This window comes from Chanodichthys erythropterus, chromosome 8 (genome assembly GCF_024489055.1).
Source record: "Chanodichthys erythropterus isolate Z2021 chromosome 8, ASM2448905v1, whole genome shotgun sequence".
Lineage (NCBI taxonomy): Eukaryota > Metazoa > Chordata > Actinopteri > Cypriniformes > Xenocyprididae > Chanodichthys > Chanodichthys erythropterus.
Window position 1 is genome coordinate 19,225,855 of NC_090228.1, and position 15,133 is coordinate 19,240,987.

Below are 15,133 nucleotides of genomic sequence, written 5' to 3' on the forward strand. Positions count from 1 at the left end.
AGTACGCTTAGTCTAAATTATCATGTTTTAACTTAATTTAAATTCAGATTTAACTTAATTTAATACAGCATTATAACCTCTACAACAGTAGTTATCAACCTTTTGACTCGAAGGCCCCCCTGTTGCGGCAGAATTTTTTGGTAATTTGCTAAAAAATTACAACAAAGTGCTTATTTTAAAACTATTTTATATTTACAAAAATTAGGTATAGTGATATATTATATTAATTAACCATGATTTATAACTAGTGTCATGTTAAATAATTATTGTGGAGAAAAAAATAAATTATTTCATTAGATTACATCTTGATTTTATGTGTCCTAGTGGGCCCCGGTCACCTGAATGAGAAGCACTGCTGTGCAGTATCATGAAAGCACAACATGCTTAAGTTAACACTCATTTTTAAATTATATTGATGTTTCAGGTCTGGGACTTGATTGTGAGGTCAGTGTATCAATGGTATTGATTGATTTATTTAAACTGTAACATGGCCCATGAAACAGAGCAACCCAAGACAGAATTTGATGTCAAAGTCACAAGGTGAAAGTCAACACAGCCTTTTCCCTCTTGGCGACTGTAAAGGTCAATATTGATCAACAATGTTAAAGAACTCAAAGCACTTGCATAATTCATGGCCTACAAATAAAAAGGTAAAATATAGTTGCCTATAGTAAATAATAAGAAAATGAAATGCAGAAGTAGCTATGCGAAAAGACATTTTGGTCTAAACAGTCTATGACATTTATTTTTCTTTTTTGTTTGTTTACCTTGTAACATACATAGCCAACTATAACCGAACTCGCACCCATACATTTTCATATGGAAGAAGTCCAAATTGTGAGATATAAACTGTGCTTGTCTGTCACGCGCGAGAAAACACTGTAAACAGCTCACGCGCTCGTGTATTGTGGTGTTTGGGAAACTCACAGAGATGGTGTCGGAGATATGAAATGTGTCATCTGAAGGTTTTAGGTTTTCCACCGAAGACGCTTCCGTCAGATTTGTGGTCTGTCTGCGCGAGACTCAAACTGTAAGTTGACAGATAATGAACTCGAGTCTCGATTAGACACTGTCGTGACAGCTGTGAGAAGACTTCCCAAAATTTGTGTGTCGCCATCATATTTACTTCATTCTCTGTCACTATGTTCAGAAAAGGCCATTCAAGAAAAAAAAGTCTCTAAAGTCTTGTGTCCCATATTTTCTGCCAGCTGTTTCTAATAATTAACGATACCAGAAGCGCAAATGAATCATTTTAACGGTTCTTTACAATGAATCGGTCATCCGATTCAAATTCTGAATCAGAATCGGTCTGAATGATTCGAACAGCTCACTCTCGCACTGAACCGTTTGGAGCGCTTTTTATATTGCAATTACTTTAGATACTCTAAAACTAAAGTTGTTTTTTTTATAACTAAGACAGCCGAATAAGAGTATAGACCACAAAATATCTCTAAAATGTTATATATAAAAGCTATATATATATATATATATACACACAGGCAATATCTATATATATCTATATATATATATATATATTTATATATCTATATATCTAATATATATATATATATATATATTTATATATCTATATATATATCTAATATATATATATATTGATGTTAGAATGTTAAAAGCTTAAAGAAAAAGAAATGATAAAAAGACTAAGGCTAAACAAAGACTAAATCCAAAATCCAAAACAGCAGCGAGAATGATCAAGTCTGCAAAAAAAGATGACGCTGTTATTAATTTCATTAAAGTGGCTGCCAGCACGTTATATCATTATTTGTAAGATTATCTTATCTATACTTGTTTTTAACAAGTATATTCACAATTTAGCCCGTTTACCTGTCCAGGATGGTGACAATTTACACTTCCCCCAGATCCTTGAGATCCAAAAATAAATATCTTCTTTGCATTATTAGGACAAAATAAAAATATAAAGGTGATCAAGCCTTTTCTCGAGCCAGTCCTAAATTGTGGAACAATCTCCCTGTCGCTATTAGACCTGCCAAATCTTTACCTGTGTTCAAAGCCATGTTAAAATCACATTTGTTAAATTCTGTGAGTTTTAATGATGGAGTTTGATTTTTATTGTGTGTATGTTTTGTCTTAGGTTAAATGTTTGTTTATACCGTCATATTTGTTTTTAGTTTTTGTGATTGTGAAGCACTTTGGACAACCTGTGTTGTATTAAACTGTGCTATATAACAGACAAACAAACTAACTAAAAAAAAGTGGAAATAAAACAAGCTGTTTCTCTAAGACTATGAACTAATCCTAAACCTGTTACTGTAAATAAATAAATATTTAAGGAAGAAATAGTTGAAAAATCAGTGTGACTCATAAAAAAATACATCTGCAGCTAAACAATCGACCAATCTTTATTCAAATACAAAATTACAATGCTCAATTTTTTTTTCCAAACAGGACTAAGGACATAAACAGCATGAGAAAACATGGTCTAGGGCTGAATCTCATATCCAAGTGGATCCAGACCTTTATCCAGCAGGAGTAGAGAGGATTCCCTCATCTTCTGGAGAAACTTCTGTAGTTCCTCTTTAGAGAAAACCTAACAGAGAAAGAGAGTTCAGATCATCACATAAACAGTTTCACTTTAAAACAACAGTAATGTATTTACTTTCACCACCAAATTTAAAGAGATAAAAAAATGTTTCACAATAAGATCATCTTATTGTCAAACACTATTCATGTCTACAATTCACAATCATTCTCTAAAGGGTTTTGATGCCACACCTCATAAAGTCTGTGTTGGTCAGATGCAATGATGTCAGCCAGACGCAGACTCTCCTGGTGGCGGTCAGTGCGCTGCAGTACGGTTAACAGAAGGAATGACATCATGGGCAGACACAAACGCCGCAGAAGAGCCATTTGATGAGTGCGCTCAGAGTCTTCCTCAGATTCCTGCAAAAACACACATTCAGTAAATCCTGAACATCCTATACCCAAAAAGAAGAAGCCTCGAGAAGAGGCTCAGTCGACCACAATTTTATTAGTCACAGGAAGAAAAAAAATCCACAGAAAGTGGCGAAATCACGCAGTCTGCGATAGACAGATCAGAACAGCTGGTCTATGTAATATTAGTACATCGGGAAGGACATCCAAATGCTCGAATATGGTGCAAAGATGTGCAATTGTGCGGGTTTTTGTGCGGAGTGTGAAAGATGAATAGTAGTGCGCTTACCGCATGACATGGAGGCGCCGGTGCGATCACTTGCACTTAAAATACTGTCATTTTTTGTCATACAGATAAAAAAACATAATACATCTTTCAAATCTGTAAAGTCTACTTTTATTTGCTTTTGTAAAATAATGAAAGTAAACAGGGCGCACTTTCTGCCGTCTCTGTCTGTGAACTTGAGCGTGTCAAAAACAAAAAACAAAACTCCATGTAAACTTGCCTCACAGACATGAAGTGTCTACTTTTAAATGAACATTCAATTGGAAAACAAATATTCTCAGGTAATGTAATCCATATGAAACATGCATATAGGCACGTACACTAATGCAGAGATGCATCGTCAAATTTTTCACTGTAACCAAAAAAACTGAACAAACTAATTTATCAATGAATTATTAAAATGTTAAAGTAATCTTGCTGTTTTCCCCCGACACATTCATAATTATTACTTCTGCTGGTGCGCTGTGGCAAGCTTTATGTGAGCACTTGAGCGCTGATTAGGCTATGTAGGCATTAAAGGCACTTTATTATGATTTATATGGTTTATTAAAAAACATGCAATTAGTCGACTAATCACTTAAAATAAACGACTACTAGTCAACCACAATCTTTAGTTAAGGGCAGCCCTAATGTGTAATTTTATATTGTAATGTTGATCAAACCTGTAAATTAACAGAGAACCTACTCACCTCTCTGACATCCACCATCCATCCTCCATCTACAAACAGGAGAACATTGTAGATCCTCTCCTTCACATCTTCCGTCAGCGCTCCCAGACGCCCCTGCCAGTTCTCATACTCTATCTGGAGGAAGTGAAAAAGAAAAGCCATTAAAGATAAAGGTTAGAAGTGTTCACTACAGAATAGTGGTCAGCACTGAGTACATGTCCTGTTCTGACCTTGTACTCTGCTTCTTTCATCTCATGGGCCACCTTCTCTGTAAACTTAGCTTGAGCAGGTGCTGTGGGTTTCACCGGAGGGCAGTTCATGTGCTTGAACCACTCATTAAATGCTTCATGAGCTTCCTGCGGGGGTGGGAATAATAAAGAAAAAAAGTTTGGAATAATTTAAGATTTTTTAAAATGTTTTTAATGTCCCTTATGCTCACAAAGGCTGCATTTATTTGATCAAAAATACAGTAAAAATAATATTACAAAATAATATTACAAATTGAAAGAAATATTTCTATTTTAATATATTTTAAATGTAATTTATTCCTGTGATGGCAAAGCTGAATTTTCAGAAGCCCTTATTTAAGTCTTCAGTGTCACATGATCGTTCAGAAATCATAAAAGATTTCTTACAAAAATATAAAAAAAACGTTTAAACTCTATTGTATGTTCATTAAAATGAAACAAATCAGTGTTACACAAAGATGCTTCTTCTCACCAGATAGGCACGGATGCACAGATGCTCTCGAATAGCATTTTCCTCCTCAGCAGGAAGGGGCGTGTCCATGCCCTGCTCCTCCCACTGTCGGTAAATCTCCCGCATGGAATCTTCCGGCACTTTGGCAAAGACCATTTTGGCAGCGTCATGCTTCTTTGATGCTAAGGCAAAAGAAGAATATTAGGTGTGAATAAATAAAAACAATGCTGTGAATCGAAGCAAACTGACCAATACTAAGACTAAACCAAACTATTTAAATTATAGTGGTATAAACTAATGTGTTTTCTGGAAAATAAGTTGCCCCTGAATATAAGTTGCATTATACAGTAGTTAAAAAAAATCCCCACAGAAAAGTTGCATCTTTGTATAAATCATAATTGTATTATTAAATATACAAATTATGCACAATGAAATGAATAATTTATAAAACTATAACTATCCACAACAAATTCTTCAAAAGTTATGGTATTAAGAACAGAAAAATAATTAAAAATACACGTATAAAATAAATTATGGTGGCTTTCATTCTAATCAACATATTATAAACGAAAATCAATTCTAAAATCAAAATATAAAATCAATTACAGAATATAAAATGATTAATTACAACTCAATTACATCTCAATGCAATAATTTTGCTGTAATAGTCTCACCTAAAAACTTCCTCATGATGGCATTGCTTTGTTTAAGGGCTTCAGCTCGCTGGGCAGGATCAAACACCAGCCAATCAATGACATCAATCTTCTGCTGATCCTCCTGTGAGAACAGATGAAGAGTTTTGAGTTTCTTCTATTGGTAACTGGATATAGTTTTATGCATTAAAACAGTTAAAAGTTAATTTGTACCACTGTAGTTGCCGTATCAAGGGCAGGGGTCAGGTCATGGTGGGCAAACTCATCTGTGTCTCTTTCTCTGATGGTCTCTACCACTGTTTTTGTGATTGCTGGCACATCCAAACCTAAACACCACAAAACATAATTTGAAATAATAATGTAATAAGCATGTAATTACCATGTAATGTACAGTGAAAACCCAATATACTTCAAGCGAAATTAAAGAACGAACTGGTGTAAACAAAATCAGGCCAAAATGAAGTTTGTTTGGAGATTATTTCGGGAGTTCAAAGCAGCTTGTTCCAGAAAAGTTCGCTCCAACTGGACTACTACCATTGGTCCGTGGTGATTACATAATAGGTAGGTGTGGCTCTGAGACTTGAGTTGAGGTTACACGTCCGCGAGTGAAAACAAACATTCGAGAGCTGCTTTATAGTAGAAATCGAAGTGTAATTCTAATTTAAAACAACACTGACACTGTTTTCCATGTTTAATACTGTAAAAAACTTGGTTTAAAGCAATCTATTGTATAAAGTACCATACAAGCGAAAAAAAGGAAAAGAACTTTGCTGTGATTATACCAGGGCCTTGAGTCTGTCATTATCACAAAATAAACCCCTTTCACCTTGATGCAAGACTCTCTGACCTCACCTGCTTGCGTTGCCAAGTCCAGACAGTGTTTGCGCTGCTTAGTCTCGGTGACTTCCTCCAGGAACTGAGCGTATTGTGACACGGCCATGTCAGAAGGGAGATGACTGACGTAGAACGCAATGAGATCCACCTGCTTCTCCTTCACTAACAGAGAGATGTAGGCCTTCAAGACATCTACACACACCTCCTCCTGACAGAGACAGATCAAACCAATGAGTTTGAATCAAACATTTCAACATTTTGGTAATACAAAACAGCAATACAATCTAAAACTAAAGAAAACCATGCATATGAGTACATACCTTGAGCTGCATGCCCAAACTGCGATAAAAAAGCACTAAATGTGACATGAAGCGCAACAGATGAGCTGGCAAAGATGTACTTCTTCCCAACCAATCACTGAACTCCTCCAGAAGACCTTTCAATGCAAGTTCAGTGGAAATTAAATCTTTGCAAAAGAAAAACCAAGTTTCCTTTAAAATATCTGTTCTCAAAGCGTACCATCAAGATCTCCAAGAATGACAAACTTCTGAATCACATGGTAATGCTCCTTGGTTGCATCCAGAACCCTCTGTCAACATAAAACATTTGTGCAAGATCAGAAAAGAAACATTTCAATCTGTTTATTCTGTTAGAGATGAAACCTCATTCATTCATCCTCACTTTGGATTCTGTTGCTTGAAGCTCTTCAAAGACTTTCTCCAAAGTCCAACTGAAAAAGCCACATGATTGAATGAATCGTTTAGTGGGAAAGAATATGAATTAACATGATGTACATTAGAACGTGTTTAAAGTCGTACTTGGTCTCCAGAAACTCTCTGGGCAGCTCCTCCAGCTCCTCACTGCCCAGACCAGAAGAACAGATCTCCTGCTCTACCAAAGTGTCCACCATCACTCGGAAATACGCCCAGACCGTGTCCTCCCATGACTCGCACACAGGTAACAGCTGCAGGTCATGAGGACAAATTCAAATAATGACAAAATCAAGAGGAAAGAAATAGTGCAAAAATGGATGGATGACTTTTTACCTGTTTGAGGTTTCCACTAAGTGCAGCATAGATGGCTCTTTCATATCTGTTGAACTGCTCCTGAAACAGCAAAACAAAGCAGAATCTAAATCAGAATGACAAACAAATTTACTTACAAGACATTCATAGAAACGGTCCATTAAAATGACAGACATTTCACCTAACTTAAAGGATTAGTCCACTTTTAAATGAACTTTTCCTGATAATTTACTCACCCCCATGTCATCCAAGATGTCCATGACTTACTTTCTTCAGTCGAAAAGAAATTAAAGTTTTTGATGAAAACGTTTCATGATTTTTCTCCTTATAGTAGACTTCAATGGGCACCAAACAGTTGAAGGTCATAATTAGTTTCACTGCAGCTTCAAATTGTTCTACACGATCCCAGATGAGAAATAAGGGTCTTATATAGTGAAACCATCACTCATTTTCTGAAAAAAATTTAAAATGATATAAGTTTTAACCAGAAATGCTCATCTTGAACTAGCTCTCTTCTTCTCCTCTATTAGAATTCCAGCAGTATAGATGCTGCTAAGCGTAATACTGCCCTCCACAGGTAAAAGTTTGAACTAATTTTTATATGCAATATGCTAGTTCAACAATATATATCAATCAGTTCAAACTTTGACCTGTGGAGGGCAGTATTACTCTTAGCAGCATCTACACTGCTGGAATTCTAATAGAGGAGAAGTAGAGAGCTAGTTCAAGATGAGCATTTCTGGTTAAAACTTATATAATTTTCAATTTTTTTCAGAAATTGAGCGATGGTTTCACTAGATAAGACCCTTATTTCTCATCTGGGATTGTGTTGAACAATTTGAAGCTGCAGTGAAACTAATTTTGACCTTCAACTGTTTGGTGCCCATTGAAGTCTACTATAAGGAGAAAAATCTTGAAATGTTTTCATCAAAAACTTTAATTTCTTTTCAACTAAAGAAAGAAAGACATAGACATCTTGGATGACATGGGGGTGAGTAAATTATCAAGAAAAGTTTATTTAAAAGTGGACTAATCCTTTAATTATCAATTTTTATCAGACTTTTATCCAGATAGACCAAGAGTTTTTAATGCTTAATAACTTAAATGTCCTAACTGACCTAAGGCCTAATCCTGGCTTAATCTGTCTGTGAAACCAGGCCTTAGTAGTTTTTTCAGCTCAAATTTCCTACCGACCCTCTAGCACCCCTTGTAGAGTTTCCTCACCTCCTCTGCCATTCTCCAACAGCACACCTTCCACACACTCCGATGAGGATTCCCTTCTACTGGCTTAAGCTCTCCACCTCCTGAACACACACACACACACACACACACACACACACACACACACACACACACACACACACACACAAATCAAAAGGGTTTACTCCATCTGACCAATGAATGTCCATGTCTCGATTGTGATCATAGGATTTAAAAAAACAAACATTTTAAAGAAACTGCATTCACAAAGAACTTACAATTCAGTATTGATAACTAGAAAAAAAAAAAGTAATTGCCATGCCTGTTTATTGACTGTTTTGCAATATATCTTCAAAATTTCCTGACATTTACAGGGTGTTCAAGAACACACAAATTATGAATCATACTACTGTTATAACATGAATGGATGCATATAGTCATATTTGAAGCAATTAATAAAAGGAAATTCTTTGATCATTTACTCAAATTCATGTCTTTCCAAACCCATATGAACATCCTTGGTTCTCACGTGTCAAGCCAGCACATTTGAGCTTCCATTTACCATATTTGATGTGCTCTATATTTATATGTGAATAAAAGACTAAATTAAATCTGTTTATTAAAAGACTCTCTAGAGAATAACTGATTATGAGTGGTCAGTTTCAGATGCGTTATTCCCCGATAACAATCATCATTAATAGCAATGCTGAATAACATACCGCACATTCATGTCTCTTTTATCACACCGTGGACTCGCTTGTTTTATGTTTCACAAATGCAGCTTCTGCCCTTTTGTGTGTCTCTGTTATATTTATCAATTGTACTGAAAATGAAATGGACTTCAGTATTAATAGTACAGTTGTTTCTGTGTTCATCAATATCTCCTCCCCATAATTATTTATGTGGAGAAAAGCTTTATCCCTGAGAACTTGTTCACTCGTCTTGGCTAAAAGCCGATTGCTAGCAACTATTTTCTTCACTGAGCTACTAAAATATTTCAACACAAATCTATATTTTGTGCCCAATTATTTGCTTATGTGGGAAGTAACTATGTAAGAAGCAGGATGATGTACATCCAGCTGGTTGTTATTGCAAAATAAACCCTTTCAGGGTGATACAAGACCCCTCCTCTTCACATCAGGGTCCTGTCGGGGTTTATTCTGTGATAACAACAGGCTGGATGTACATTATCCCTTACTTATCATATAAGGTGATTGTGATTGAAATACTTGGATTAAACCACTTGATTCATATAGACTGCATTTACAATGTCTTTATGAACTTTTTGAAGCGTCAAAGTTTTGGGTAAACGGACTTTCAATGGAATCAGGTTTTATAAATATCTTCATTTGTGTTTTAAAGATTAATGAAACTCTTATGGGTTCGGAACAACTTGAAGGTGTGTAAATGACAGAATTTTCCTTTTTGGAAAAACTATCCCTTTAAGTCCTATTTAACATAAAAAGGTAACATGTAGTTAAATGTTGATTAGTAGGTGCGTGTGTGTTGACCTCCGTTGATGTTGGGGTCATGGTACAGTTTCCAGCCTTCCAGAGTGGCAGCACGCCAGGCCTGACCACAGCGCTTACACAGCCTCTGAGCCTACACACACACACGCACACACAAAGATATACGGTGTCATTATCAGTATTCACTACTCTGCTTTAAAAAAAAACCTGAGCAGAATGTCCAGGCTTGTCTGCAGTCACCACAGAATCTCAAATGTCAGATTTTTCTCTCAAAGCTCTTAAAAAATTTATTAGTTTCCTAATATATGTCATGTCATATATTTCAGGATGACTATCAAAAGAGCCTCCTTTGGCTCTGTGGCCGATATGACACTTTTCTTTGCGTATTCATCGGTTGTATGCACTACTGAAATAAATCAGTGACCAAACCAAAATATTTCAAATGTGTCAAACTGAATATTACTTGTTTTGTAGCACTGCAATACTCAACTACAAAATGACACAGAACAAGTAAGATCAAACAAGTAAGACATCAGACAACACACACCTCATCAGTCATGCCAGCTCGTATGAGATTGAAGAGGTTTTTAAGCAGGCGAGAGTCATCCTCTCGGTCCAGGTCTGCCAGTGGTCTCTTTTGTCTGATGGGAGCATCTGGATCTAGCTCTGTGACCAGCGGCCTGCTGAAACCACCGCTGGACTGATTCCTCCTCAGCTTCAGGGTATGGAGCGTGTTTTCCCTACACATGAACAATCCACCATAAATGATTTACTGGATTCAATTTTATCTGAGATATTCAATAAGTAGTAATATTACTTACCAGTACACAGATTTGGCGTAGTATTCAATGTTATCAGAGAAGTCTCCTATCTCATCTTTGGCTATACTCTCCAACCAATCCACCACCAGCTAAATAAACACAACAGATATTGAGTGGAGGTGTTTTTCCACACAGAAACCCTCAGAAAAGGTTTAAATGGATGCGCGTGTACCTGGCTCTGTCGCACCATACTGTCCTTTTGGAAGAACTGCTCCATTACGGCCTTCTCACTCTCACTGGGCATCTACAAAGAAAACACAACCACAAGTTCACGAGCAGTGCCCCCCAAAAATATTCATGCTTAAGTCGCTATTAATGTGTGAATGTCACTGCAATGGATACATAATATCACACCAAGTGACATCTGCAAAAAAAAAAGACAATACTTGGTGACATGAAAACACGTTTTGCCTTAATTTTGGACTGTATATCATTGTTTAATCATTTAAAACCTAGCAAGCTACATTTTGTGAAATATTTTGCTTGAAAAAAAATGTGCCTGTGCCATCATAGGGTTTGATATTTTTTAATATAATGCAATGAAACTTTTTGGTGCCACTGTACACATCCAGTAAAGCAGGCCAGTGTAAAACACAAGCACTTACAGTTATATCCATCATGATGTCTTCTTCTAAAACTGTCTGGACTCGGTCTCTGTTTTTAAGAGAGTTAAAACAATATGTAAGCAAACAAGTAATACTTTTATTCATATATACATTGTCATAGGTTTCTGTGTCAGTAAGATTTTCCTGTTTGTTCTGAAAGATGACTAAATGTTCACCAAGGTGGCATTTATATGATCAAAAATACACTAAAATTGTGAAATATAATTACATTTTTATATAACTGTTTTCTATTTGAAAGGCATTGTTCACCCAAAAATGAAAATCCTGTCATAATTTACTCCCCCTTAAGTTATTCTAAACCTGTATAAATATCTTTGTTCTATTGAACACAATATTTGAATAAATAAATAAATAATAATAATAATAATAAATAATAATACATTAAAAATAAACCCAAACTTTCATTTTTGTGTGAACTAACCCTTTAAATTGTAATTTATTCCTCTAATGACAAAGATGAAATTTCAGCATCATTACTCCAGTCTTCAGTGTCACATGATCCTTCAGAAATCATTCTAATATGCTGATTTGCTGCTCAAGAAACATTTATTATTATTCACAGTAGTGTAAGTCATGTATGAATGTATGAGTGTGTTGTACCTGTATAGGGAGGTGATGAGTCTCCAGGTCACCATCTCTTGCTGCAATAACCAGGTAATGCTGACCGTCTTGGAGGATTTCTGCTGACCAGGGGCAGAACGGAGTACCAATTTCTGCAACATACTGACCTACAATACAGGTCAGCACATTACAAGTCTCAGTCTCAAAAGATTTGGTTTCAGATTGTTTAATATATATATATTTTTTTTTTTTATATTATTGAATAATCTTAAAATTCCCAGTCTATGCACTACTAAGTATGTACCTTGTCCTGACAGAGAACCTCATACTCTTCTAACAGATCAAACACGGCTGTGGACGCATGACGCAAATATGACTGCAGAAATTCAGGAAACAAACTGAGAGACGCTGGGAGAAAAAAGGGAGAGAGAGTGAGATGTAAATCAGCTTATTTAAATAAACTGATCACTTCATTTGTGATGGCTTTTATGAATATTCACCAGCTTCTCCGGGATCATCTTCCTTTAGCATGAGAGCGCTCATGCTGACATCATCAGTGAAGCTCGTGTCCACCAGCCCAGACAGAGGAGACGGGTAAAGACTGTTCGTCCAATCACTGTCATCCATGTTCTGAAGTGTCAACAAACAAGAACCAGGTAAAAGAGTTACCACTGAAACCACACAAGCAAAATATATGTAGTCAGGATGAATAAAGGCATATGAATTGTGGTCACTCACCATGCTCAGACTGCCTTTGGTACGGGGTGTGTTTACAAAGCGAGGAGTTCTGCTTCCTGTCCCGAGGATGGCCGACACATCTGGGTTCCTGAGGGCGCTTCTTGGGGTGACTGTACACAATATTAAAAAAATCCGCACATCAACACAGATCACTAAACATAAATCTTGCAAGAGAACATTAAACAGACTTTGGGGGGAAAAAATCCCCCAATTTACATAAAAATAATTATAAAAAAACAACGGTCCCTAACATTCGATTATAACAAGTCTTACTGTAGTGCTTACTCACATGTCTGTTTAAAAAGAGATCCAGGTGTTTGGCGCGATATGGTTCTAGCAGGGGTAGTGCTGGTTCCAGGACTATCATCCTGTGCCAGTGGGACTGAACACACAGTCAAGGAAAAGAAAAAACCTTCCTACATGTTTAGAGCATATTTACAGTGCATATAAAGGAGATATGGATAGTGTTTTAAGGTGCAATATGTAGGATTACTGTCCGCTAGAGGCCTACTCAAAACAAAGGTGTAGCTTGATGATGCCAAGTTTGAGCGCAGAATCTTGGAACAAGTGGTCTTCACCTTAACAGCCGGTGGAAAAGAATAGGGATAGGACTCGGGAAGAGATCATGTTCATGGATGCGATTATTAACATTACTGTAGGTTGAAGCAGAGTAGGAGCGAGTGTTGTGGGAGCTGAACGAGGCCGCTGGAGCGATTGCGCAACACACGCCGCGAGTAGCAGAACTTTTATTATGCCACAGTTTTTTTTGCACTGCTTCCGCTTTTCCGGTCATGAGTATGAGGTAACGCAGCTCTGTTTATCATATTAGATATATTTGAGAGTGTTGAAAATGATGTTATAACGTTACTCTGTGCGTTCCCTCGGCGGCTGCTGTGAGACACTTGTTACACACTGCAGTAAGATAGATCGATTTTAGAATATCATATTAAATGCTGGATGGCTTGTGTTGATAAATGACATGCAGTTCATTTTAAAACGTATTGTATTATGGAGAAAATTATGTTGTCATATTGCTGTTACTAAAAATAAAGCTGCATCTGATTATGGTATGTTAGCTACTTCATAAAATAATGTTTTTCTCTGAGGCATGGTACTTGCAAAAAAATCAAGAAAATTACATTTAAACAATAAGACTTTACATGTTGAGCTATATAACAACAATTAGTTTTCTGTCTCTAAATATATCAAAACAGTTGTTCCCTTGTCTATTAAAACATGTAAATATTAAAGCGTCTTTGGTGTTTCCATGGTTTCTACAAAATAAAACCGGAAACCGAGGGTAACGCGGGTATGACGCAATTGACAGGTGACTCCTCACACGTCCCGGAGCCTTGGTTAAAATTGCAATTTTCTCACGATTTACAAATAGTTGGAAACATTTGGGATATTGTAAGTACTCAAGTGAACAAAATATATAACACTGGCCTAGTGGTTTTTGGATATTTTACTGCAAAATTCTTACATATTGCACCTTTAACATTATGTCTATTTCATGAAGTGTCTGACCATTGTACTTAAACTATCACATGAGAACAAAAACCTGAATGGTCGAGTTGAGCTGGATAATGACACCATTATTGTCTTCTGTAAATAAATGACTTATGGTATTTGGTCTTGGTAAGGATACATGCAACTTTTTTGTGTGAACTCTTTCTGCGGGCAGCCCGGGTCACCTCAGTGTCCCGAACCACTGGACTCAACCAGGTCTGATTCCTGCACAGAATACAGAGACACCATCATTACATGTAAACCATTATAACATGTTACTATGCATAGTTATTGTGTTGCGTTATGTCACATGTTCACAAATACAGTTGAACACAGATTGTCTCAAGACTTTTGCATTAAATCGTATTAACAAATCATACAAAAACAGAACTAAAATGACTTAACCAAACTCAAACTTCAAGTAAAAGATAATCAAATAGCGAATGTAACGTTAGATAAAAACGTTATGAAAGAGGTGTCAAAACAAAAACAGCTAACTGTTAACTATTACTCTTTTGCTAAACGTACATTTTTGTGATCCGAAAGACTGTATTTACATAAAAATAACATTACACATATTATTTAAAAAAAACAAAAAAACAATAGATAATAAAAAAGATATAATTTCATTTTCTGTCATGTGTGTTATGAATGTTTATGTTCACAGTGTGTAAATGACATGTGGAGTCGTTCTCTCAACAATAATTAAAATTGGGGCAACACACGAACCAGACATAGTAGCCAAAACAATCAGATAACATTGAAACATGAATAATGTCATAATAAAATGTAATATTTACCAGTCCATAATGTCTTAAGTTCACGATTGCTAGCCAACGATGCTAGCGCACTTGATTTTGCGCCTTCACTTCTGAGGTTCGTTCTCCTTCTGAGCTGTGTATAATATTGTGCTCATCAGCCCCCTGCTGGAGCGGAGGAATGAGTAATTACAACACTATCACAGTCTGTCTGGTACTGCCACCTACTGGCCTCAGAAGGAATTACACGCATAGCAATGTGTCTTTCTATTCGTTCAATTAAGTCACGTAATCTTTTGAAATGTATATTATCGGGATAACATTTAATCTCGGCCTGATTATATTGCACTAATAAGATTGGTCTCTCTTTTCA

At 36.2% G+C, this 15,133-nt stretch overlaps 1 protein-coding gene across 1 annotated transcript; it reads right to left on the reverse strand.

Annotated features, from left to right (window-relative positions):
• Window positions 1-2,363: 2,363 nt before the first annotated feature.
• On the reverse strand, window positions 2,364-14,893 carry nup107 (nucleoporin 107). Its single transcript, XM_067391095.1, has 26 exons — window positions 14,803-14,893; window positions 14,142-14,227; window positions 12,783-12,875; window positions 12,494-12,603; window positions 12,256-12,385; window positions 12,060-12,163; window positions 11,795-11,922; window positions 11,174-11,222; window positions 10,741-10,812; window positions 10,569-10,657; window positions 10,295-10,487; window positions 9,790-9,880; window positions 8,303-8,382; window positions 7,100-7,159; window positions 6,872-7,017; window positions 6,735-6,783; window positions 6,573-6,642; window positions 6,374-6,489; window positions 6,072-6,261; window positions 5,433-5,545; window positions 5,241-5,343; window positions 4,588-4,748; window positions 4,098-4,223; window positions 3,889-4,002; window positions 2,755-2,922; window positions 2,364-2,569 (listed from the first exon to the last, which is right to left on the reverse strand). The coding sequence occupies exons 1-26, from the start codon at window positions 14,808-14,810 to the stop codon at window positions 2,462-2,464; spliced, it is 2,757 nt and encodes a 918-aa protein (XP_067247196.1). The 5' UTR covers window positions 14,811-14,893; the 3' UTR covers window positions 2,364-2,461.
• Between the last annotated feature and the right edge of the window lie 240 nt (window positions 14,894-15,133).